The sequence below is a fragment of the Purpureocillium lilacinum genome (genome assembly GCF_023168085.1).
Source record: "Purpureocillium lilacinum CBS 284.36 DNA, scaffold_1, whole genome shotgun sequence".
Taxonomy (NCBI): Eukaryota; Fungi; Ascomycota; class Sordariomycetes; order Hypocreales; family Ophiocordycipitaceae; genus Purpureocillium; species Purpureocillium lilacinum.
This window is the reverse complement of record NW_027072111.1, coordinates 7,098,028-7,123,650: the sequence shown is the minus strand read 5'-3', so window position 1 is coordinate 7,123,650 and position 25,623 is coordinate 7,098,028. Positions and strand designations below refer to the sequence as shown.

Sequence of the window (25,623 nt, the reverse complement as noted above, 5' to 3'; positions counted from 1 at the left end):
GATCCTCGGGTGCAGCGAACGCCACTGGCGGCAAATTTGCACCAGCTTCTACTTTCACGAGCATGCCAGCCAGCGGCGCGGCACCAACATCAAGTCGCTCAACGACGGCGACTCCATGCAGCACCTGCAGTTCTGCTCTTCGGCCCCCGACCGTTACCGGAGGCATCGGCAAAGGATTGAATGTGCCCTGTGCCGCTGCTCTAGCTGTGGGTGCAGCGGCCGTTGGCTTGTGGTAGAGATGAGGCCTGTGACGGCCCAGCGGCGATTCGATCACCCACACCTTGAATGCTAGGCGTATCCAAAGCTCAGCCTCTGTATATTATCTAATTATTGTACGTACACTATCGTAAGCACAGATGGTCTTTTTCTTGTCTGTGAGACTCGCCCCTCGTCTCTTGCTCGATTCGGTTGTGTAGAGGCTCATGAGGCACTCTCACCACCAGGGACCAGCGTGGGCAGTGGCCAACGAAATGGATCTGTAGCTGCCACTCCCTGCCCCTATCATGCTTCAAGCTAGCAGGTGTGCTCGTATCTCGATCCATCTTGACATCACCTTCGATGCGTCATCAAGGTGTGAGCAGTTTCATGACGGTGACGAGTCGGGTCAGCTGGCGGGTGCACGAACTTGATGCATGGCCGCCTGGAATCGACGCGGGCTCGAGCTCCCACTGAGGCCAAACCCTAATCGTGGGCTTTGAACGCTTCAATGCATCCAGAAGTAGTCGATGGAGAATCGGGATTGATGTTTCTTGCGTAATGGTCGGTCGGCTCGTAATCTTTGCGCCTGAGGACATGGTGTCATTTATCTTGAGTGGTGAAGTATGTCTCCATGTCAATTGATGTTGCGTCAGTGACGCAGCTCTACGGCCTTGCAATCTTGTGTAGCATTCTGGTCAATGCGTTGTACCAATGTGTCATCCAAAGTCTAAGCCGTAATTATAGAAGATCTTCGACACCGTATATGCTAAGTTTTACGTTTCTTTCGTACTTTCTAGTACTGTATTAGTTGAGACTGTTTGGCAAGGTATGGGTCAGGGCCACCACAGCACATGTAGGCATCGATCTGGGACAGAAGGCAGGGCATAAAAGGTCTTAATGCCGGACTACACGTATCTTCTCGAAATTCTGCAACCGTCTTCAAAGTTCGTATTATCGGCCAAAATGAAAGTCGCTCTCAACGTCCTCTTCTGCGTCGTACCGACCCTCGTTCTCGCGGGCAACGACATGAGCTCCATGAATCTACCCAATTCGGTACCCGGTAGGATGAAGAATTTCATCGATCATCTATATCTTGGCGTGAGTGCAACACACAAATCCCTCGGAAACCACAGTTACTGAAGCCCCTCCTTGTGAAGAAATGCTACGTTGCGACAAATACATGCAACTACACGGTCCCGGCGGCGAGGCAGAACCCTCCGGGCACTGTAGACATTCATGGGTCAGTACCTTGCTTTACGGGCTTCAGATGGGTCGACGTGGACTTGAGGGTGAGTTTGACGGCCTGCAGCAATGCGACTCCACATCACCATCATGCTATGAAACGATGGGCTAACTCCCTGAGTCAGTGCGAGCGTGATGGCCAGTCTTGCGTGTTCTATACCGATTTTCCAAAGGCCGTTTGCGGTAAATCACTCAGGGTCTAAGCACAGTGCCGTCTCTGTGCGTGGTCGCAGCCTCATTCTATTTTGTCTGTTGGCAGTCGCCATGATCGGAAGAAACAGTTCAGAGACTCTTTGTTGTTGGTCTGGAAGCCGCAAGGCCATGCGCATTGTTAGCGCCCGTTGCCATGATCAGCTTAGGAATCCCCATAGACTTAAGAATTTAAGCTTACTTTCTTGCCTTTTCGCGCTAGACAAACATCTACAAGAACTTTGTGTCAAGCACTCTGCCATTGACTTGCGGCGATTCCTCAAGCACTGTGGCGACATGGAGGAGACGACTCTCACCTGCCAAGCAAACTGATTCATCGGCTCATTTTGCTGAAACTTTTAAAGAATATCTAGTCCCGGGGCCTGAGACGAGTTGTGTGGGTGCTGATGCCACCTTCCTCGGCGACAATCCTTCGGTGATGCCGCCATCAGACCGACCGCAGCCTAGCGGCGGGATCGCGAGGATTCCACCCTGGCCAGAGCTGTCATGATTCGTCCAGCAATTAATTCCTGTGTGGAAATCCCCTGCGTCAATCTTATACACGTAATCGGCTCACGAGTCATCTCTAGCCCAACGCAATTGTAGAGTCGGCATCCCGCAGCTTTCGCGGCAATTGAGTTGGGCGGGCCTACCTGCATGAACTGCTCCCACGCAATGACCGACCGTCGTTCTACCAAGCCCCACCACGCTTGTAAGTGTCGTCCGGTCTTTGTGCAACGCATCGTTGATGGCCTAGAGCGGGCTGAGCCGGGGCTGATGGAAGTGCCGAAGTCATAAAAGAGGCAGTTCCTCCTCAGCGACGACTTCGTGAAGATGCAGTCTAAGAACGGTCTCTCACATACTCCAAGATGAAAGCCTCACTCCTTGCATGGTCCGCATTTGCGACGGCCATTTCGTCCGCGTCGGCCGTCAATGACACCAGCTGTCCGGGACTGAACGAGAGCCTCATCGTCAATGTAGCCCCGGACTTTGTGAGGCCGTATGTGCTTCCAAAGTACAGGGGCCGCGCAGTCAAGCTCACGCCATCTCAAATCATTCGCCTCTCAATCACCGCCAACTCGTCTGGCGGGGCCTTCTCCCTCATACAGCACACCGGCAAAGATTCGGGATGGGCTTCTGCAAGGCCTCATACGCATCGCCAGACTCACGAGCACTTTTACTGCGCCCGAGGCCGCGTCGAGTTGTGGGGCAAAAAGAATATAACGGACAGTAGCCATGAGGCGAGGGTCGGCACGGTTGGCGACTACGGCAACATCCCTCCGGGCTCCATCCACACTTTCCAGCTCACGGACCCGGACACACAGCTATCGCACGTTTTCCACCCGGGCGGGTTTGAGCATCTGTTCGACGTCTTCAGTCTTGGCGACTGGGCGACGGATAGCATCAGTTCTCCGTACCTGGCAATCCCCGAAGACGACGCGCCGTTCGGTCCTCTTACGCCTGCCATGGACAAGCTGCTGCAGGGGTTGGATCTGTACGCCTCCCCCGAAGAAGAGTACATCCCCAGAAGAGACTTTGTCAACGGCACGGCCAGCGATGCAAGCCTCAACTGGCACAACGGCACCAATCAACTGCCCTCCGACTCAACCATCCCCTACTTTGTCGCCAAGGATTACGGGCCCAAGTACCTGAACTCGGAGGCCGGCTACAAGATCATCCAGCCTCTAGCGACATCTGATCAAACAACAGGAGGGAACTTTACCATGGGCACCATCATCATGTCGCCGAAGCGGGCAAATGAAACCGCGTCTCGGGCCAAGCTGCCCCATCATTTCGCATTGCAGATGGAGGATGGCCAGCTGGCACTCTCGGTACGCGGATACGGCTCGGCAACCTTGATTCAAGGGGACGTGGCCTTCATACCTGCCGGCGTTCCATTCACATACCATGCGACGGTTCCGTTCACGAAGTTCTTGTATATGAACGCCGGTGCAAAAGGCCTGGATCACGAGCTTCTGGGCAATAGCGTGAAATGGAACTTCACTGCTTATCCGAGCGATTGAGTCCGCCATGACAACTATGTACAGATCAAGCTGGCTGTATCGCGCCGGTACATGTAGAATACCAATGTCGAATCATAGTCCCGTCATTTCTGTTTCATGGCAGGCGCCGCGATGAAGCCTCTTGTACTTGAAGTCACTTCCCGACTGAATTGGGAATTGGATGCCGATCGTGTCCGCAGCACTGGGGTACTGGGTTCGGTGGCCGTGCGTCGAAACGTCCGCGGTGTCCGCCGCAATGATCAACCCGTACTTGCCGCCTTGTATCCAGGCCTCGTCGGTGCCGTTTGGCAGCGTAATATGAATCAATCCCGCGGTGAATAGAACAAACCTGCTTGTATCAGTGTCTGCGCGCACAGAACGTGTGGGGGTCGGGATATTGGCGTACTGGCGTGCGGGCGCTGTGTGCAACCCGCCATCGAAACGGCCTGGAAGAACGGTGTAAGTCGCGTTGGAGAGATCCCCGAGGAACAGCCCCAGCGCGCCTGAAGTTCCGGCGCCGGTAGAAGTCTTGAAAGGCGAGTCAAGCTGCCAGCACTCCAGAGTTGATTCGCCATGCGACGCGCCGATGGCGGTGAGGTTCAGCGTCGGCGTGGTCTGCTCGTTCAATTGGCCGAGCGAGGGCGCAGCGAGGGCAGCAAGCACAAGGGCCTTGAGGTACAACATGATGAGGGCTTCAAGAATCGCACCGCCAACGTAGCACAATATGTCGCAGATGCGAAGTAGCACGAGAAAGAATGAAGGCTGCCATCCAAGGGACGGCGCACAAACCCGGTGTGCGGATGGGCCGCAGAGCCGGAAAGTTTGATTCCATGTCTCACGCCGCCCGGCACTGTTGACGCCTCAAAGCTTGTCAGACGTGGCGTCACCGATGTGTCTCGCGCTCCCTGTCCAGTCACACAATAGCCATTCAATTTATTCCCGCTATTCTTCCCTTGCAAGCCGCTACTCTACGTTGATGCTATCTCGCTCACAGCGTAATTGGGGTACGTAGCCAGTGCCTTCGCGTGCGAAAGCGGGAGTTGAGGCTTCAGCTTGCAACCTTCAAATGCCAGTAGCGGGCAACATCAGCATGCGGGATGAACGAGCATCGAACAGAAGACGAGAAAAAGGGTGCAAGAAATGTATGCGCCGCGTGCAAGGAAGAAGTGAGGTTAGTCGGGCGATTGCTGACATTCTCCGGTGGTGGAACAGACGGCATGCATGTGGAAAACACGATGCAGATTCCGGGGAACCATGATCGGCCGACAGCGCACTTTGTAATCCGGCGTCAGAGAGAACGAGAGGAGCTGGTCCCAAATCACATATATTGAGGCGCAAAAGTGCATCACCGCTGAGAGGCACGGAGAGCACGAGGTGCCTACAGAAGCGGAAGGTAGTGCCCCATGTGGGCACTCATATTCGCCTCGCTCGAGTCCGTATTCTCCGAATGGGAGACACCGGGCCTTTGATGAGGTGCATCCGCGCCCCTGACGCTAGCCGGTGGCTTCAAACCACGAGCCTGTCATCTTGGTGCCGTCGCTGCACTCCGCAGGGCGCGGCGTCCGCTGACCTCGCCCCTTCGCCCATTTGGTCCGTCTTGTGGCTGCCTTTCGGTTCCGCGTACCGGGCGAGACACCGGCAGTTGCCACTGGCGAGCTTGGCACCGCAGCTGCACTGGGGACCCAAGAGACCTCAAGACTTATGGGCTTGACCTCCAATCTCTAGGGATCCTCCAGGGGTTCATACACCATTTTACTCATTGCGCGCATCCCACCAGCGTCTCTGCCTCGGAGAGACTGTCGGTGCCGGCTCGCTGTTACAGATCGCCGTCCACGGAGACCCATAGTCGCCCGTCTGTCGGAAGTGCTCACTCTCGCCAGCCGACCATTGGCTGCACTTACAAGGCACCAAACCCACCTTGCCCGCAAAACGCGTCGCAGGATCGTCGCACCTCACATGGCGCTCCGCTGGAACTTTGGCAAGCGCCCGGGATCGTCATACTCGGGTGTATGAAGGCGGCGCAGATCGCCGGGAGCTTGACGTTTCGGGAAGCTCTCGACTGCTATCGCTTATTATGCCGCTCAACTTCCGATTTGCGCTGCGGACAAGCGTGGCATCAAGCATAATCCAGACGTTCCACCAGAGTCTGGAGTCAGGGCCCGCAGGGACTAAGCGCACCATCCAAGGGCAAAGAAAGAACATGAACGAGGCGAGTCCAACACCAACCACCAGAATTTCAATGAGGTGAGTCCCATGTTTCCCTTTGAGGCTGAGATGTTGAGTTTCGCCCTCGATCATTGAGACCGATCAGCTCCGCCCAGATGCGCTCTCAGGCCAATACCCTTGTGTCCTTCCTCAACCGTCGTCGATGTCTTCAAGACCGTGCTCGTATTGAGCTCGTGAAAAGGTGTCGACTTAATTAACCTCGACCAAGTTTCTGCCTCATTGAGCCCCATCGGACCGCACTACAAGATCCGAGTTATCCGTGTGGAGAGCATGGCACTGCCGTGCAGGGGCAAGATACTGTACTTCTTTGGAAGGCGCCCAGTCGGAAGGATATTGACCTCCCAAATGCGGCACCTCTCCGGGGCATACCCCCGCCGGGATTGAGGCGGCCCTATCCGTAGCAGATGTCGATCTATCGGCTGATCCGTATTGAACACCAAGGCTGCCGCGTCAGATAGAGCTGAGACTCAGATAACTTGACTCGGGTTCGAAAGGTAAATGTCGGCAGCTCTGGTTCGAAGAAGCTGATGAGCATGATAGTGGTCGAGAACACTGTCTTTAGTGTTCCAAAATATTGAGGAATAGCTTTGCAAACAATCGTTTCGTCCGAAGTCGGAGATCGCTTTAGTCCGCATGCCATCTGAGGTTGTCGCAGAAATGGCAGGGCCCCTGACCTCTCGGTGAAGAGCCGCGAGACTATCCAAGATGGGGCAAGTCGGTCAAACCCCAGGCAAATGGGTCGGTTGTGCCTTGATGAAATGGCTTGTCGTACCCCACAGATCGACAGTCCCGACATCAGTGTGTGAAGAACATACTCGTAGAGAGATTGAATCTTGGACAACTCGTCTCGACTATAGTTGAGCAGGCATCTTGCTGGAGCAACTAAGTATAAAAGTCAGACGTCCCGTTCATCGGTCTGTACGTCTACCAGCTCAGCAGGTCCTTCCAAGACTCCAACAACTATCCTCAAGCCGTTCTCTCAACGCCGTGCCTTATATCTGCTCAGAAGCCTTCCCACCTCGCTCAGCAATCATGAAGTTCCTCGCTGGCCTCGCTGCTCTCGCCTCCGTCGCTGCTGCGGCGCCCTCCGCACCCACGCCGCTGGATGTCCAGCTTGAGATGACGGGCAACTCTCAAGTCAAGGCCACCATCACGAACCATGGCAAGAACAACCTGAGAATCTTCAAGACTGGCACTATTCTGGACAAGTCTGCCATCCAGAAGGTTCAGATCACCGGCGAGGGTAAAGTGCCTTTGAATACACCGACATTATCTGCCATGACTAACAACGAGCCCCGTAGGCAAGGACGTCTCCTTCCACGGCATCCGTCAGCGCATCAGCACCCGCAACATCAAGGATGAGGCGTTCCAGAACATTGCTGCCGGCCAGTCCATTTCCGTCACCTTCGATGTCGGCCACGTCCATGACCTCTCCGCGGGCGGCAAGTACAACCTCCTGGCCCATGGCGCCCTCGAATTCGCCAACGAGGGAGACAACAAGCTCATTGGATCCGTCCCCTTCCACTCCAACAAGCTCGAGGCGACTGTCGACGGAGCCAGGGCTGCCTCCGTACTGGGCGCGTTCGCTCAGAACGTCAAGCGCACGCAGCTCCAGAGCGACTGCACCGGCGACAGACTCTCCGTGACGCAGACGGCGCTGAAGAACTGCGCGCAGCTCGCGTCCGCCGCCGCCGAGGCCGCCAAGTCCGGCGACGCCGCCAAGGTCGAGGAGTACTTCAAGTCCTCCGACAGCCAGGTGCGCGACACCGTTGCGGACGTCCTCACCAAGGTCGCCGGCGAGTGCGGCTCCACCGATGGCGGTGTCTCTAAGTACTACTGCACCGACGTTCAGAACGGCTGCGAGCCGCAGGTCCTGGCCTACACGGTCCCCAGCCAGAGCTTCCAGGCTTACTGCGACCTGTACTTCAGCGACCTGCCCGACCTTGCGTCTTCCTGCCACCAGCAGGACAAGGCCACGACCAACCTTCACGAGACTACCCACCTGAGCCAGATTAAGGGCACTGACGACCTCGGCTACGGCTACGACAACGCCATGAAGCTGTCCACCCAGGACGCCCTCAACAACGCCGACACCTACGCGCTCTTTGCCAATGCCATCAACCTGAAGTGCTAAGATGACAAGGGCGGGTAGGATAGGCTGAGAGGGTATGAGCCAGGCGCAGTTATGAAAGCTTTTGGTTATGAGCAGTGGACTGCGTCGCTCAAAATTGACTAAATGTCGGGCGGATTGAGCCAATTTGGCGTTGCAATGTTAGCGAAGTAGCTGAATCTCTGAGCAAGAGATCATGAATATGACGAGAATTTGAACGACACGATTGAGCCGATGCAAGTAGGAGGCGGTATCGTGACCACGCAGTTCACACCTCTGCCTGGTGACTCACCATGTATACAGAATGACGAAGCGGACCGCGGACCCCAAAGTCTCCCGTGAAGAAAGCCATGCTCGTTTCCAATTGTCAAACTCACACAACAGGTTCGGCGTACAAAAAGGGGTATCTCCCTCTGTAATCGTCCGCGTAGCTCCGGTGGTCTGTCATCGGTCGCGATACAAACTTCGGCCAGGAGCCGTCACTCAACACTGGATCATGGGTTCCCTTCCGACCTTTTGTTTTCCCATTAAAGTCCTGCATAGCACGCGAATAAAGCTTGTGCCATTCACTGTCGGTTTTCCCTTCTCGGGGCTCTCACGAAGGTAGCGCGTTGACTGGTTGGCAGGTCGAAACTCATGCACCAAAGTTTCATGAATTGACGGAAGCCAACGCACAGCTTTACAGTCATGTCAACAATGGGCCATACACCTCTTCGCAGCAATTCCTGGAGGAATTTATTCAGCCTCTTAGCTTTGACAACGAGTACATGCTCACGTATGCGATCATCGACAAGTCGCTTCCGCCGTCGTCCGAGGACCCAGACGGCCAGCTAGTTGGCATGATCTCATATGTCGACGCCGACGACGAGAGCTATTCCGTTGAGATTGGCTTCATTATTGTCACGCCAGAGTTCCAGAATCGAGGAATCGGGACAACAGCGGCCGCGTTGATGGTCAAGCACGCCCTCGACAGGGAAGAGGATGGAGGGCTGGGACTCTGTCGCGTGGAGTGGCACTGCAGCACGATGAACACGGCATCAATCAAGACGGCACACAAATTACGCTTCAGGGAGATTGGGGTTGTAGAATTTGAACGGATTCTTCCGGAAGCAGAGGCGCGCGGCAAGATTGGCAACGGCAAGGCGAAGCCACCACGGAGCCGCCCCAGTGACCAGTGGAGGGACCTCGTCATGTTTGCGATCTCCTGGAGTGCATGGGAGGGCGAGGTCAAGCCTCATGTGACACGACTTCTGTAAGTGCTGCGAAAGATTCCGCAGCTTGCAACGGACTCGTCGCGCCTCTGTCATTATTCCAAATACCGAGCTCTGTGAATAAAGTCGAACAACAATGTCGCGCGGCCACGGCGTCTGCCCCAGCCCAAAGGACCCAACCGCTCATTGATAACCTCGGCTTCCTCGCAGAAAGCGTCAACGCAGGTGCCCAGTCCGTGTTTCATCGCATCATCGCATGGTGTTGGCCTCGTGCCCCGAATGCGACCTACGTGGCAATGCCCTTGCGCACGCCGTGAACGGTTGGCTTGGCCGTCCGTGATGCGTGCCTGCACGAGAACCTAAAATCCGCCGGCGTTGGGCCGCTGGGACCGAATTGCCATGTCGCATCATGACAGGGGTTGACGTGCGAGGTGCTGCCAGACGCCGAGGGACAGCAACCGCGTGCAGCCGGTATAGGTTCCTGGAGGCCAATGTCGCAGCGGCTGGACTCAGGCACGGCCTTTTTTGCGGTGTATTTTTATCGATACTTCCTGGCGGTGTGCGCCGCCGTGCTCGAGGCGAGGACCCAACGGCGTCGAGCCAGGGATTATGCGCTCGCTCATCACCAACCAGCATCATGTACAGGTCACCGGCGTCGCTATTCTCGCTTCCCGACGAGAGAACCCCAGACGCAATACGATGCCAGATGAAGGAGAAGCGGGCATAGCATTCGCACTCTATGCGGGGACACGCACTTTGTGGTAATGCGTCGGTGCACAATTCATTCGATCCGCCCGCATTGGAGCAGAATGCGTCAAAGTCTCGGATTAAGCAGTAGGTCTAGATCAAACGGCGAACCCTGCTCGCATGCTCCCCACCCATTGAAATCCCAGAGTACATGTATTTCGCTTCGCTGCGTAGTCTACAGTTACACGTCGCGGCCCAGCTCCTCGAGGTGTCCATCGCCCTGTCGCACCATGACAGTCTTCTGCAGCGCAGCCCGGGGCGGGAACTTGGCGTTGAAGACGGCGTCCATCTCCTCCAGCGTGCGGCCACGGGTCTCGACACCCAGGGTGAACCAGACGATGCTGTAGATGCAGTTGAGGCCGACGAAGATGAGGTAGTACCTCCAGTCGATGGCCTCGAGCGCGATGGCGGTGACGTACGTGTTGTACAGGTTGGCGCAGTTGGACAGAATGACGTGCTGTCATGAATGTTAGCTCATGGTGAACAGCGAGCTTTTGAGGTACTTCTGATTCACTTACCACTCCCATGCCCTTGGCACGAGTCGGGTTGTCGAGGACCTCAGCGCAGTAGGTGGCAGTGAGGGGGGTGTAGACGAAGGAGTAGGCGCAGCCGAAGAGGAAGATCTGTAACTGTCAGTCTGGTTTGCACGACCAGGGCTGGCGCCGAGGAAACTCACAAAGGCGATGCCACCGTTGGACAGGGCGTGGCTAGCCGTGAGCTTCTTGTCGCCCTCGAACTGGCTGGAGAAGCCCGTGACGGCGGCGAACAGGCAGGCAAGGACGATGCTGCCGACCCAGAGCTTGGTGCGGCGACCAATGCGGTCGTTGGTGGCCGAACCAGCAACGGCACCAGCGCAGGAAACGATGGAGTTCATGAAGGTGAGCAGCAGGCGGCGCTCCGTCGAGGTGATGCCGAGCAGCTTGTACATGGAGGGCAGGTAGTAGGTCAGGACGGAGTTGCCGGAGAGCTGGGCAAAGACGGACATGAAGGCCATCATGGTGAAGCGCCAGCGGGCGTTGTGGGTGTTGACGAGGGCCCAGTAGTTCCAGACGGAGGAAGCCTTCTGCAGCTCGATGCTGTTCTCGAACTCCTGCAGCTCAAGCTGGACCATGGGGTGGTTGGTGTCGCCGCCGCCGTGGTACTTGGCGAGGATGGCCGCGGCCTTCTCCTTCTTGCCCCACATGGTGAGCCATCGAGGCGACTCGGGGATGAAGAAGACGCCCGTGCCGATGATCAGAGGAGGCGCGATCTGCAGGGCGAGGGGCAGACGGAAGGCAATCTCGCCCTCGGACTTGCTGCAGGCATAGGCGACACCAGTGGCCAGGATGGAGCCGGTGTAGAAGACTGAGATGGGCCATGTGTCAGTTCCATACTCTCTCGTCTATCTTGAGGGACGGGCATTGTGGAACTCACAGGTGTTGTAGTAACCGACGACACGGGCACGCCACTGGGGAGGAGCCAGCTCAAGAGCGTAGGTGGGCGCGGCGGATGTGCCGATGGACACACCGAAGCCGAGGACGAAACGGCCGCCGAGCAGGTAGCCGTCGTTCTGGGCGGCAGTCTGGACGGCGGCGCCGACGACGATGAGGATGGAGCCCGTCAGCATACCGGCGCGGCGACCGAACTTGTCGCAGATGGGGCCCGTGAAGAGGGAGCCGATCATGTTGCCGATGGTGTAGATCATGAAGATGCTGTGGCAGCTTGTCAGTGTCCTGCGCGCTGCAATATCGACGCGACGCGAGAATACTCACATGCCAGTGCTGGAGCCCAGCTCCGTGTGCTTGAAGTAGTGCTGATACTGCGTCATGGCGTTGATGGAGCTGAAGATGGACTGCGCGCGTCGCCCAAGTTAGCGACATGCTGCCGTTTGCCGTCTTCACTTTGCGGTGAGACGGTGAGGGGGAGGGTCGGGAAGATACGCACGCCATCGAAGCCCGAGGCCGTCGCGTTGAGGGCGGCGACGAGCAGAATCATGTACAGCTTCAAACTGGTCTTGGACCACGGGTTGAGGGGCGCGGCGGTGACGGTCTCGTGGAAGTGGGCGTTGCCCTGGACCTCTGTGATCTTGCCGCCATTGGCCTTTTCGTACATGGCGTCGGCGTCGGCATGGTCGACGGTCGGCTGGCCGGCCGACTTGACGTTGTCGTGGGCGTGAGACATGGCGGGCGACAGCGGACGGAGACGTGTGGCTTGGGTGTCTGCTCTGTCCTCCGAGAAAGGCGTCGTCGTCGGTGGTCTCTGGGAGTCTCAAGACAAGAAGGACGGGGTGTGTGTACGTTCGGCGGTGGGCAGCCCGTTTATCTATTCCCAGAACCGGACACCAGACGAGACCAGACCACCACTCACCGGCGGCAGCAAGGGCAGGCCGATACGTAGTTACCTTGGGGTGCGATACTTTGGTACGGGCCGCTCCCACGGTGGTACGCGCGCGTGCGAGCTACGTACTCATTCAGGATCCCTGGCCCCCCGTCGTGTCGTGAGGTTGCCAGGAGCGCAGAGAGGGAGAGACAGGCCAGGCCGGGCCGTCGTGTGCCCTCTTCGGTGGTGGTAAAAGTGGTGGCAAAGGTGGTGGTGGTGGTGCGCCCCCGTGTACGGTGTCATCAAGCTAGTCCGACGACGGTTCCCCGGGGGGTCTCCCCCATCTTTTTTTTTCGCCGTGACCCCCATCTGGCCAAGCCACCCAAGGCCAGAGCGGCCTTGTCCTGGTTAATCCCGGGATGGTGGTGCTCTTTGCCCTTCAAGCGGCGCGCTGCCTTTCATGCTGAGGCGCTGGGTGGCCCCCCTTCTGCCTCGTCCGGGTCTGTGCCAAGCCGTCGGTCCATGCCAAAAGACGACGGGGGCGCCCTGGGGGCCGTGTTGTACCGCTGCTTGCGTGACCAAATGCTTCCGAAGTCCTCGCCCATGCCGAGCCCTGTGCGACTCGCCACGGTCCGGCCGAGACGCGTTGTTGCTGCAGCTTCCATCTGGTACAGAGCCGAATGCCTTTGCAACCGCCGGCATGCGTAAAATGCAGCCACGGACCAACCAAACGGTCAATCACAGGGCTGCTGCCCGTTTCCCCATGCATAAGTACCTGCTGACCCCCACGATGTAACTAGGGCCAAGCAATCGCAGGGTCGTCGGTTTCCGGGGTGCCACGACGGCACGCTGGAGCAGGGGGGAACAGTGGGAGAGGCCTCTGGCGGCAGCCAGACGGGCAAGGGCAAGACCCCAGCTGGAAACCAAGACGGGGCCGGCGCCGTGGCAGACGGGAGAGGACAGGGCTCTGCAGAGGGCGGCGGCCCGGGGGGCACGCAGATGCCAGCCGGGGCTGCAGCAAGCCTGGCAACCTGGAACTCGACCTGCCAGCCCAGTTAGTTGGCCAGAGGGCGTCTTTGGCGTCCCATGGGCGCGCCGACGGCATGGTTACAGTTGGTCCCAACCCCACAGCTGCTCCCCCATGGAGCCGTTTTTTAGCAGTTTTTCTGGGTCGGCGTCAGGGTAGATGCTTTAGCTTGTCGAGGCGACAGACGACGACGACGCGAGTTGACCGAGATGGAGCGAGGCTTGCGAGGCGGCGGTGCGGCAACGGCTCACTTGGTGACCTGCTACTTACTGAGTCGGCCATTTCCCCAGATTGACTCCAGTCCTTCTCCAGAAGTTTGGGGTGTGGTGCGGTGCAGCCAGCCGGCCGGCCGGCGAACCCCCCACGGAAGCCGTTCCGCGTCGCTATCGCTGGTCGTGGCACGAGATAGTCATAGTGCGGCCCTGCCCCCCATCCATGCATCGTGGAGGTCGCTGTCGTGTTAGCCGCATGCGGTCGGGTGAGATTCGACCCCGCATCGGACCACGAGGGCGCTGAGGAGGAGGAGGAGGAGAAGGAGGAGGAGCAGGTGGGAAGATGGGGATCTGGAGCCGGACGAGAAGGACTCTGGCTGGCCAATACTCTCCGACTGGCGCCCTTACGATTCGCCCGTTTCGCGCGTGTGGTTCTCTTCGCCTGTTCTCCTCGGGGATGGGGTCCCCGACATCGAAATCTTGGTAGAATGTGGCACAACCAGATGTGACTCCATACCAACACGATGGGGGCGTCCCCCGCGGCGGCCCAGAACCATCTCGATAGTTTTTTTCTGCATCTCACGTGTCTGGTTCACGCTCGACGCGACTCGTCTCGTCCCGCGCCCTCGCCGTCCCGGCCGTGCGGTCGGGCGAGATCAGGCAAGACACACGTATCATTCACTGATGAAGAGGGCGCTATCATCGGGGGTCCGACCAACACGCTCGGGACCCCCACGGTTGTTGTCGAAGCTGACGGCTGTTGTTGCTGCTGTTGCTGCTGTCAACTGTCTGTTCCTCCACCCCTTCCATGCCTGGTACAGGTCCACGCCCTAAAGTTAGTCGTACATGATATGGGTCGATAAGGTATCGAGCCGTCTGCGGTATCCTCAGCGGCACGGCTGCATGATAACGCTGATCCGGATGCCCGGGTCGCGTCAAGGTGGATTCGCGACCGTGGTGGTGGCGCATTGCAGCAAGACAAGTCATTACGATGCCTTGGCGTTTGTGGTCGGTATCGATGCAACCATCCCGCTGCGGCGTTCCTTCTCCAAATGCTGGGCAGGCACGGAGCCAAGCAAGCGGGGTCTCGCTCTTTTCGATGAGCGGTTTGGCATTTGTCTTTGACGATTTCTCGCATCGAGAAGGTCTTCTAGATGGCTCGACTCTTCCCCCGGCGATGTGTAGGGTAGCAAATGCATCGCTCGTGTTTCACACGATAAGGCTTGTCTGAGGTGCCTGAGAGGACCAATGTCACGCCATTTAATCTATTTTCTGGAGACATTGATGCTTGCGTTCGAAATGCCTCTTCTAATCGCTTTGCACCGATCTTGCTCGGGGACAACCCGGCATCTGCGAATATGCCGCCGCCCCCACAACCGAAGCACGTCGTCGTCCTGAGATCACTCCGCGGACCTCCGTGGAGAAACGCGGCAGCATTGGATACACAGCACGGTCTACGTTCGTTAAACGACATGGCAAAGCATGAATGGCTAGTAACGTATGTAGAGCTCGTGCGCTAGTGAAGAAGCTGCTGTTGTTCCAGTAGCTTGGACCAGCAGGAGCTCCCTCTTGTGTCTTTCAAGGTGGGGCGACGCCTCTCCATCATCATCGCCATCACGACTTGGACGCTGCAGCAAACACAACGCGTGCATGCTGTCGACGCGCCCGGCCAGAAACTGCCCATCACGTCTCAGCGCAGTCACAGCGGCCAATCTGATGGCCCCGAGGTCATCCAGACCGTCGGCGGGCAGAGCTGCGAGCTCCAGGCGCAGCAATGGGACCGCGTCGCGCAGCAGGACGCGTCGCGGCGTCGCCCAAACCACAGCCACGACCACGAGCGACAACGAGGAATACAACGACGATGGCGAGTACCGAGACGCCAAGTCGACTCCGAGCCCCCGGCCGGCCAAGAGACGCAAAACCGCATCGTCCAACAATGGCGTCGCCGACCTCCACCGCCGCCTCTTCGCCCGCGACGCGCCCGTGACGGCCCGCAACGCCTGCCTCCCTCCATCCCGCCGCCACTCACTCGACTACCACAAGCCGCTGCTGCTCAGCGCAGACCACGGCCTCGCAGGTCGCTCCTCGCTCCTCTCCTGGTTCGACTCCGTCAGCGCCACGCGCGCCATGCCCTGGCGCAAGCCGTGGATCGACCCTCGCCTGCCCGACGACGCGACCGACAACGACACGGCGCAGCTCCGCGCCAACCTGGAGCGCCGCGCCTACGAGGTCTGGATCAGCGAGATCATGCTGCAGCAGACGCGCGTCGCCGTCGTCATCGACTACTGGAACCGCTGGACGGCCCGGTGGCCGACGGTCCACGACCTCGCGCGCGCCGAGCCGGACGATGTGCTTGCCGCCTGGCGCGGGCTGGGCTACTACAGCCGCGCGACGCGAATACACGAGGCGGCGAAGCTGGCTGTCGCAGATACTCGCATGCGCGGCCTGCTGCCCTCGTCGGCCGCTGAGCTCGAGGCTCGCGTTCCTGGCGTGGGGCGCTACACGGCCGGCGCCATCGCGAGCATCGTCTTTGGCCGCCCCGAGCCCATGGTCGATGGCAATGTGCTGCGTGTGCTGAGCCGCCAGCTGGGCGTGTACGGCAACGTCAAGACGGATCGGGCAGTCATCGACACTATATGGGCTGCGGCCGACGCCCTCGTCAAGGCCGTCGCGGAGGATGGGGACGAGACGATCGTTGACGGGGAGGGCATGCGTGTGAACGACAGGCCGGGCCGCTGGGGTCAGGCGCTCATGGAGCTGGGCAGCACCGTATGCACGCCCAAGCCCAACTGCGCGGCGTGTCCCATCACGACGACGTGCCGTGCCTACGCCGAGGGCATGACCATGGCAGACAAGACAACCCGGTCCCCACGCGACATTGTCGCCGACATAGAAGACGCCTGTACACTTTGCCAGCTGATGGAAGAAGACGAAGACGACGTCGACACCAAGCCGCAGCCCGCCGCAAAGAAGCAGAACGGCGCGAAGCAGCTCTCCCTCGCCGACTTTGCCTTTAAGGTGTCGGCCGCCCCCAAGCCCAGACCCTCACCTACTCAAACGCAAGCCGCAGCCGTGCAAGCGGCTGCAGAGCACGCGCGCAAGTTCCCCCTCAAAGTCGCCAAGAAGGCAGTTCGCGAAGAGGAGACGCTCGTGTGCGCCATCCGCCGCCCCGACGGCTCATACCTGCTCGAGCGGCGGCCCGAAAAGGGCCTCCTCGCCGGCCTGTGGGAGTTTCCGAGCCTCATCCTAAACGACGACAACGACGACGCCGACGGCGAGGCGAATGGCGCATCGACAGCGCAACGCAGGACCGAGCTGGCAAGGGGGCACGCAGCCAAGATGCTGTCGAAGACGACGACAAGCTCCGCGGGCCGCGAACAAGAACAAGAACCCGAGCACCTCGGCGAGCTGGGGAGCGTGCCCTGGCTCTTTTCGCATCTGAGGCTGACGATGCACGTGCACCTATTTGCCGCTCCGGACGGTGCCGATTATAATGATAAGGCGGCCGGGGGCAAGTCGAGACCGTTGCGGTGGAGCGACGAGGTCGACGACGAGAGCATGGGTACTGGCATGCACAAGTGCTGGGCGCTGGTCAAGGACACAGCAGAAGGGTGATGCAGGACGACAGACGGATGATACAGAGCGACGGGATGGTGACTGGTGAGGCCACCGGCACGATGTTGGACAACAACACGATGATGCAAGGCGAGAAGAGGACGGCGCTGGACGGCCATCCGGCCGCCTTGGGTTACGGCTATGATGCCCGCTGAGGCATGAGGTGCCGGCGATATCAGGTCATTAGCCCACACTGGCGGCTCTCGCAGTGACATCGCCCTGCAGTGTATCGTGCCCACGTCGTCCATGTCGGCCTCTTCGTCCATGTCGTCCTCTCGAGTCCGCAACTGGCAGAGCTAGTCAGACAGCTGGCCACAGAGCTGGACACAGAGCGGCCACAGGGCTGGGCGCCGTGGCGTCGCCCTTGCCTGCCCGTGCTCGCACGGGATCACGGCGTCGAAGCCATGTGGCAAGGCGAGCTCTATTACGCCACTGGTCCGGCGCCCCGAAAGCATGTTTCGAGAGCCGCGGCCGCCGCGGCCGCCAGTGACAGACGCCAGCCACCCGCGCGGTGTCACCACCCCAAGCGTGCATTCATAGCTCCGAGCCGCATCCAAGGCATGCTGCGGGTCTGTCTACGCTACGTGTAACTACTGGCCCAAGTACACGCGAAGCCAGGGCAGACGGGAGGGAATGGCGTCGCGCTTGCAGGCAGGTTTCATCTCCGGCGTACGAGTAGGTACAGCAATTACCAGCCGGGACAGGGAGCCATTTCGGAAAACGTTCTAGAACGGCGGCAGCTCTGCAGCAGAAGGGGCATGGGGTGGCATCGCGTCGAGCCGTGTTCATGCAGTCGCGCAGATCATGACTGCAGGCACCAGACGACAACCGGGATCCCAGGATGCCAGGCAGGGCCGTGGGCCACGGCTGCGGGCCACGGTCAATCGTACATGCTCGCACCCTGTGCAGACTACAGGGCGCACGCAGCGTTAAGCATAACCTCTCGGCAACTCCTGGTGGCTGAACCTTGGCATCAGCACGCGGCAGCCCCGTGAGCCATGCGCGCTGGTTGCTGTGCTGTACACGTACTTGGTACCGCTTACTTCAAACATGAGGTTTTGGCCGTGCCCAGACCCCATGCCTGGATGCCGAGCATCACGGTTTAGGATTCCATGCTTCGGCCCCAGCGAAGGAGCCAGGAATCAGTACAAGGACGAGTGGCCAAGTGGAAAGACGGTCGCTGCATGAATCTCACTCGTGCCTCGTCTAAATTTATATGGAACCCGTTCGTGACAAGTAAAGCCCGAGCCAGGAGCCCGGGGTGGACTGACGACGGACCGGATTCGACTTGGGGGCCTGCCCCCGTTTCAGCCCGCGTCTCCCGCCCAGAGCAGAGGCCTGGTCGCCGTCTCTGACCGTCACAGACGGGCTTACTACCCTTGATGAAATTAGAGAGGATGAGAGGGCAAAAATGGCCTCTGAGTTGCGGGCTTTTTCGCATGACACTAACGCCGTATTTGCCCATGGAGTCGGGTCGAGCCAATCTCGTGTCTCCCCCTGACTCCTGAAGAGGACTCGTCCGACTCCACCGTGGGCCGTCGCCCACTCTTGCGTTTCCGCCCCCTGTGTTGGGCGGGCTACGGCCGTCCGTCGTCTGCCTCCGTCTTCTTCCTTGCGACCTTTTTTTGACCTTTGCATTTTTTCCCTGTGCGGCCATTTGTCGGTTCGTACGGAGACGCGCGCTCTCAGTCTTGTACTTGGTAGTACAGCAGCAGCTGCAGGAGGTGGACAGTACCGTCCGGCCGGTCCGCCCGCCACAGTGACAGACTCACACACACACACGCACACACACACACTTTCAGTCACACACACACGCACACGCTCTCACAGGGTCTCCCGCGCGGGGTACTACCACACACGGTCTACAAAGGGGTCCAACCGGCCGGCGGCAGGCACAGCAGCAGCAGCGACACAAGCAGCCATCATGAGCGGCCTCGACGCGCCCGAGATCGCGGCAGCGTACGAGGCGGTGCGCAGCGACAAGGACGCCACCAACTGGCTGCTCGTCTCGCACGCGACCGCCACGGGCAGCCAGCTGGCGCTCAGCAAGACGGGCACGGGGGGCATCGCGGAGCTGTCGGGGGCGCTCGACGACGCGCAGGTGCAGTACGGGTACGCGCGGGTCGAGTACGCCAACGACAAGGAGAGCACGCGCGTCAAGTTTGTGCTCGTCGTGTGGATCGGCGAGGGCACCAAGGTGATGCGCAAGGCGCGCGTCAGCGTCGAGAGCGGCGACGTGAAGCGCGCGCTGCCGCACCACAGCATCGCCGTGACGGCGAGCGACCGCGCGGACCTGGACGAGGGGGACCTGGTGGCGAGGCTGCGCAAGGCGGGGGGCGCCGACTACAACGGGGGACGGGGTTGAGTTGAGTTGCTCAATTGTGTTGAATGAGTTGTTGTTGAAGCGTTGTCGTTTGTGACGATGGTGGTGATTGATGCTGCTGCTGTTGCTGTTGTGCCCCCCGAGCCCCCCGGTCCTTGACCGAGGGCCCGATTCGGCAGTGGGTAAACCTAACAGGGACGGGGGGCATGTGGATGTGCGTGATGTGGATGGGCGGCGGATGGAGAACGTCGTCGGGATAGATGGAGACGAATGACGGAGGACGGGGTCAACGGAACTTGGTAGTTTCATGCATGCAAGTGAGCGACCGAGTGACCGAGCGAGCGAGCGAGTCAGTCAGTCAAAAGTCAAGCAAGTCAGTTGTCAGTCATTCAGTCAGTCAGTCAGCGCAACGTGCCGAACCCCCGGCAGAAGAAGACCGAAAGATGAAGCGCGTTTGTCGGATACTGTAGTTACTCTGTAACTCCAGGACGGTTGCATTGCGTCGCCCATCAATTTCACCGAGCCCGCCGTCGCGCGCCCCTAACAACTCACTGATGATGAATGGAACGTCGGGCGGCCTGACGGCGAGCCAACAAGATGCCGTCGTCGTATCAAGACGCGTGGCGCCTCTCTCATCCCGTCGTCCGTCAGGCCCCATTGGAGACTTTTTTTTTAAAATTGCTTTCCCGCGAGCGAGCGAGTGAGAAATAAAAACGATACGCGGCCAGTGACGGCACGGCAGAGACACAGCAAAGGCGATCCAGCAGAGTTCCAAAAGCGGATCGTCGTCCGCCTTGGCCCTGGCCTAGGTGAACTAAAGAACGGCTGGCCGATTCTTCCATTCCAGCGAACCGCATTCGCTCGGCGGTGCTATTATTACTGGAGACACCCGGACCTCACTTTCCACGTGCTGAGGCAGCCCGCCCGCCCCTCCCAGAAGGCACTCTCTAGCCCCGGGCCCGGGGGGAGGTGCTGCTGTAATTGGCGCCAATGCAGCTGTGATGCGAGGCATGGGACGCGGCCGCCGCAGCAGCTAACGTTTAGCGAGGGAGCATGATGAGCAGCGCCGTCAAAATAGTCCAGCGCGCGGTCCGGCCAGGCCAAGGCCAGGGGGTCGGTCTCGTGCAGTAACATCCATGGATCTCCTGGCTGAGAATAAACGACGAGGAGAATCTCAGCGTTCGAGCCGCGGGGGATCTGGTCGATGCGTTCGGCTGTCTCAGCACAACTCGCGTCTTGTGTCTCAGCCCGCAAACAGGAACAGGACAAGCCCTCCAACCCTCCATCCAACCCATCGCATCCATCCAACCACATGGCTACCCTCGCCCAAGTCATCGTCGCGGCGGCAAAGCCCCATGGGCGGTCCTTGGCGAAGCCCGCCCTGCCCGCTGCGCGGCCCCCACAAGCACCGCACTGGACCCAGCTGCCCTGTGCCCTGTGCCGTCTGGTGCCCCCGTTTTCAAACCTCCAACAGCCCCAAAGCCCGCAACAAGCCCAGCCCAGCCCCAGCCCCAGCCAAGCCCTCGGCCTGGCCGCCCCATCTCGCCCCATCCTACTGGGCGGGCTAGCGCACCGGAACAGAAAGCAGTGACGTCGGTGTGGCTCCCTCCCTGGGGCGGCGGCGGCGGCCCACCTACTGAGGTGCCCACTGGGGGAGGCCTATCAGTCGCTAGCAGCAGCGCCGAACGAACTGCTGCTGCTGCCAATTGCTTTCCAGGCCTGTTCCATCCCCCCCCCCCCTCTAACGCGCACCCTGGCAGCGAATCTTCAGGCCCCATCGCCTGGCCGCCCACTCACCCCAAGCGAGCCAGCCAGGTGGAGGAGCTGGGACCAGTAGCGGCGCGCCCGTGGCTGATGATGAGCGGCGGCGGCGGCACCAGCACCGGCAGCCCTATCTCCCTGCGTGCGATCCCTGGCGCTCATCTTTTTGGATGGACCGCGCGCGGTTGTTGCTGGTGGCCACCACCACCACCTCGTTGCTCCCGTCGGGAGTCCTCAGCCAGGGCCGTCGCACCAGCACGCTCGCTGTCGGCCGTTTTGTTGGTGCGTGTGCTTTACATACATACATACATACACGCATACAGTACAACAGCACTCTGTAGTACAGTACGTTTCACGACACAATTGGCTCTCCGTCCACGAGGCAGTCCCGTCTCTCACATGTCGCCGTCGTGGCGGCGGCGGCGGAAGCAGCAGCAGCAGCAGCAGCAGCAGCAGTTGAAGCGCGGGCACGTTGCCGGATGCAAGTTGGGTAGCACCACCGACGACCGACTCGGCGCATTCAGGGTCTCCCCCCGTTGTCCATGCGTCCCGTCCAACAACCAGACACCAGACACCTTGAACGCCAACCACCAGCACGACCACCGACCGACCGCCGCACCCGTCATCCCAGCCGCTCCAGACGGAGACAGGATGCCCTTGCCGCGCCGTCGTCGTCGTCGCGTCCGTCCGGCTCGACTCTCGACTCTCAAGACGACGGGCAGCGTGACGGACAACAGGCAACGCCGCCGCCCCCCTCCCCTCCCTCCTGGATCCGTCCAAGGCCCAAAACCTTGCCTCCACTGACAGCCCGCGCCGCCCGTCTACATCCACGTCCACGTCCCATCCACGTTGGCTGGCTGGCTCCACCCTCCGCTCCGCGCTGTGGCGTAGCGCGCAGCCCGTAGTGTGTCGCAGCGGCAGCAAGTACTTCGTAGTAGTCGTAGGGGCACGTCGTCGTCGTTCGGGCTTCTTCGAAGCAAGTAAAAGTCCCGGTTCGTCAAACTTTTTTCGACCGGCGACACACTCACTGACGACGGCACTGACTGACTCTCGCATCCCTACTCGTTGGCGCCGCCTCCGCCTCCGCCCCGGCTGGCTGGCTGGACGAGCTACAGTCTTCCCTCCCTCCATCCCTCTTCCTCCTGTCAACGGCCCGTCCGTCCACTTCTTTTTCTTCGGCCTCGTGGAAGCCCAGCCCGCCCGCCCGCCAGAAAACTCAAGCCCATCGTATATCTCGACGGCCCCGCCCGCCACCTCCATCCATCCAAGCCTCCCACCATCAGACACACACCCCCCCGGATGACGCTTCCGTCTCTCTCTCTCTCCCCTTCGTCTCTCTTAAACCCTTTCCCTTACATACCCGCCTTTTCTCTCCTTTCACCTCAACGTTCCCTTTTGGAGCACGCGACATCGACAACGGGATCCCGCCCTCCTCCTCTTCTGTCTCGGAAGCGCATCCCCGTCGGCCGCTAGAAGCGACGAAAGAACAAGGGACCAGGAACGGCAACCCTTGTTGGCGACACACACACGACGCTCACACACACACACACACACACACTCACAACCGACCTGCGCCAGTCATCATCCATAGCGCCGTTTTGCGCTCCAGGGGGGTTACCAACATCTAGCCGCCCTCTCACGTGTCCACCTTCTTTCTCCTCACCGCGTCCCATCGTCGTCGCTCCGAATCCTTGCCTGAAGGGCCATCTCTTTGCTCCCGTCCGTGCGTGTGTGCTGTGGTGATCCCGTAGTCGCCCGCGCGCCCACCACCACCACCCACCCCGGCCCCGTTCTTCAACACCAACACCTCCACTTCCTCCAACGGAAGTGGTCGTCGTGCTTTTCCCTCCTCTCTCAACCTGCCAGCCAGCCAGCCAGCCAGCCCGGAAACCATGGCGCGCGCCGACTTCAAGCACGACTCCTCCAGCGCCAGCAACATGGACCCCAAGCTCGAGCACCCGCCGCCGCGTCTGTCGGTCGGCGAGGCCGAGACGGCCGACCAGCTGCTCGAGAACCTCGGATACAAACCTGAGCTGTCGCGCAACCGCTCCACGCTCCAGGTCGCCTTCATGTCCTTTGTGCTCGCCTCGATCCCCTACGGCCTCGCCACCACGCTCATCTACCCGCTCATCGGCGGCGGCCCCGTCAACATCATCTGGGGCTGGGTCCTCGTCTCCCTCATCATCATCTGTGTCGCTGCCTCGCTTGGTGAAATCACGAGTGTCTATCCCACTGCCGGAGGTAAAACTTCCCATTCTCTCTCCCTGTTCCCCCTTTTCCGTCCGGACATGCGGTCGCCGCTCGATCGCGCAAACGTCGCTCACTTCCCCCCGCCTCGGTCTCGTGTCTTGCTCGTATTAATGGTTCCTCTCGTGCAGGTGTCTACTACCAGGCCTTCATGCTCTCGCCCCCCAAATGGCGCCGCGTCGCGAGCTGGGTCTGCGGTTGGGCATACGTCGTGGGCAACATCACCATCACCCTCGCCGTCAACTTCGGCACGACCCTCTTCTTCGTCGCATGCATCAATGTCTTCGAGTCCGAGCCCGGCGTCGGCGTCTTTGCCGGCGAGCCGTACCAGGTCTTCCTCATCTTCCTCGGCATCACCATCCTGTGCAATGCCGTGTCTGCTCTGGGCAACAAGTGGCTGCCGTGGCTCGATGTAAGATGCCCCAATCTTCGCCCCCCTCGATCTTATAGTGTCAAAGCTAATCGCGCGCCTCCAAGACCGCTGCCATCTTCTGGACCTTTGCCGGTGTCATCGCCATCATGATCACGATCCTCGTCCTCGCCAAGAACGGCCGCCACGACGCCAAGTACGTCTTCGGCCACTTCGAGGCCAACTCTGGCTGGCCCGATGGCTGGTCGTTCTGCGTCGGTCTTCTGCACGCCGGCTATGCCACCTCGTCGACTGGCATGATTATCTCGTGAGCAATCCTTCGATTTCCTGCCGCGCTGGGCGCAAGGAAACAAGCAAAACTGACCACCGTGATTGCAGCATGTGCGAGGAGGTGCAAAAGCCCTCGGTCCAGGTCCCCAAGGCCATGGTCGCGACCATCGCCATCAACACCTTCGCCGGCCTCCTCTTCCTCATCCCGCTCGTCTTCGTCCTCCCCGACATCCAGATGCTCATCGCCCTGCCGTCCGGCCAGCCCGTCCCGACCATCATCAAGGAGGCCGTTGGCTCGCCTGGCGGCGCCATCGGCCTGCTGATCCCGCTCATGGTCCTCGCCCTCCTCTGCGGCATCGGCTGCACCACGGCCTCGTCCCGCTGCACCTGGGCCTTTGCCCGCGACGGCGCCATCCCCGGCTCCAAGTGGTGGATGAAGGTCAACCGCAACCTCGACGTCCCGCTCAACGCTATGATGCTGTGCGCCGTCGTCGAGGTCCTCCTCGGCCTCATCTACTTTGGCTCGTCGACCGCCTTCAACGCCTTCTCCGGAGTCGGTGTCATCTGCCTGACGGCCTCGTACGCGACTCCCATCGCCATCAGCTTGGCCACCGGCCGCAAGCAGGTTCAGGGAGCCGCCTTCTACCTCGGCCGCTGGGGCTACCTCTTGAACGTTGTTGCCATTGGTATGTTTCCCTCCCTTTGCCCCCTACTCTACTCTTCCCGCGTGTAGTGCTCGTTCTGCGACATTGGCTGACCCGTCTATCTCCAGCTTGGTCCCTCCTGGCTCTGCCGCTGTTCTGCATGCCCTCCGCCCTCCCCGTCACCGCCACGACCGTCAACTACGCGCCGGCCGTCTTCGTCGCCGCCACGGGCATCTCCGCACTCTGGTACTGGGTCTGGGGACACAAGAACTACGCCGGCCCGCCCGTCGCGGGCGAGCACCAGCACACCATGTAGACGACGGGATGCCGTGTCTGCGTGGCGAGGGCTCGGTTGGCGAGGGCCGCCTGCTGCTGTGTGATATTTTTGGGAACAGCGCGGTCCGACGAATGTACGTATTTCATAGCATCCAATGTCTATACCATTCGAGCGAATGCTCTGTCGCGAAGATGTATGAACGGGGGGACGGGGCCAGTCCGCATGTGAGAGAATCGGCGGGAGCGCGATCGTTGCTGGTCGCCAGGGCACATGCACATATCCCTTTTGGCATGCTTCTCCGTCCGACAGACAACAAACACAGCGACTCACAGCAATTTGAACGCCGGTAGCGATGATGGTGCTGTTGCTCGCGGCGCGTTGCGAACACTGACCTCCCAGTGAAGTTACCCTGGACCGCCGGCGGTCTTGAACGATTTGCATGTAAGTCGTCAAGGTCCGTCATGGGCGGACATGTTATCACGCGGTTATACGGGTTTGTTCTTTGAGCAGCCGGTATTAAATCGCACAGCTACGAGTCCCAGAATCCCAGCACTGTGCTGGTGGCTGTCAGGGTTCATGAGGCCGCAGGACGACATATCAAGCCCGACGCGAACGTTCGTGTTCTGTTACGCGATTCCTTCTCCGCAACGGTA

At 59.9% G+C, this 25,623-nt stretch overlaps 7 protein-coding genes across 7 annotated transcripts; 5 read left to right on the top strand and 2 right to left on the bottom strand.

The window, feature by feature from the left end:
- Positions 1-2,498: 2,498 nt before the first annotated feature.
- PLICBS_001759 (uncharacterized protein) lies at positions 2,499-3,653 on the top strand (the record flags this gene model as incomplete). The annotated part of the gene is made up of 1 exon (XM_065599900.1): positions 2,499-3,653. One exon carries the CDS (start codon positions 2,499-2,501, stop codon positions 3,651-3,653), a length of 1,155 nt encoding a protein of 384 aa, XP_065455972.1.
- Positions 3,654-3,725: 72 nt separating this feature from the next.
- Positions 3,726-4,316, bottom strand: PLICBS_001758 (uncharacterized protein; the record flags this gene model as incomplete). Its single annotated transcript, XM_018317143.1, has 2 exons — positions 3,726-3,981; positions 4,039-4,316. 2 exons carry the CDS (start codon positions 4,314-4,316, stop codon positions 3,726-3,728), a joined length of 534 nt encoding a protein of 177 aa, XP_018182668.1.
- Positions 4,317-6,890: 2,574 nt separating this feature from the next.
- On the top strand, positions 6,891-9,224 carry PLICBS_001757 (uncharacterized protein; the record flags this gene model as incomplete). Its single annotated transcript, XM_018317144.2, has 3 exons — positions 6,891-7,101; positions 7,160-7,985; positions 8,654-9,224. 3 exons carry the CDS (start codon positions 6,891-6,893, stop codon positions 9,222-9,224), a joined length of 1,608 nt encoding a protein of 535 aa, XP_018182669.2.
- Positions 9,225-10,107: 883 nt separating this feature from the next.
- Positions 10,108-12,086, bottom strand: PLICBS_001756 (uncharacterized protein; the record flags this gene model as incomplete). Its single annotated transcript, XM_018317146.1, has 6 exons — positions 10,108-10,383; positions 10,445-10,549; positions 10,603-11,270; positions 11,340-11,617; positions 11,678-11,757; positions 11,850-12,086. The coding sequence occupies 6 exons, from the start codon at positions 12,084-12,086 to the stop codon at positions 10,108-10,110; spliced, it is 1,644 nt and encodes a 547-aa protein (XP_018182671.1).
- Positions 12,087-15,179: 3,093 nt separating this feature from the next.
- Positions 15,180-17,078, top strand: PLICBS_001755 (uncharacterized protein; the record flags this gene model as incomplete). The annotated part of the gene is made up of 1 exon (XM_018317147.1): positions 15,180-17,078. The coding sequence occupies one exon, from the start codon at positions 15,180-15,182 to the stop codon at positions 17,076-17,078; it is 1,899 nt and encodes a 632-aa protein (XP_018182672.1).
- A 1,924-nt stretch (positions 17,079-19,002) lies between these two features.
- PLICBS_001754 (uncharacterized protein) lies at positions 19,003-19,443 on the top strand (the record flags this gene model as incomplete). Its single annotated transcript, XM_018317149.2, has 1 exon — positions 19,003-19,443. One exon carries the CDS (start codon positions 19,003-19,005, stop codon positions 19,441-19,443), a length of 441 nt encoding a protein of 146 aa, XP_018182674.1.
- A 3,611-nt stretch (positions 19,444-23,054) lies between these two features.
- On the top strand, positions 23,055-25,009 carry PLICBS_001753 (uncharacterized protein; the record flags this gene model as incomplete). The annotated part of the gene is made up of 5 exons (XM_018317150.2): positions 23,055-23,403; positions 23,541-23,821; positions 23,887-24,086; positions 24,158-24,735; positions 24,822-25,009. 5 exons carry the CDS (start codon positions 23,055-23,057, stop codon positions 25,007-25,009), a joined length of 1,596 nt encoding a protein of 531 aa, XP_018182675.1.
- Positions 25,010-25,623: the final 614 nt, after the last annotated feature.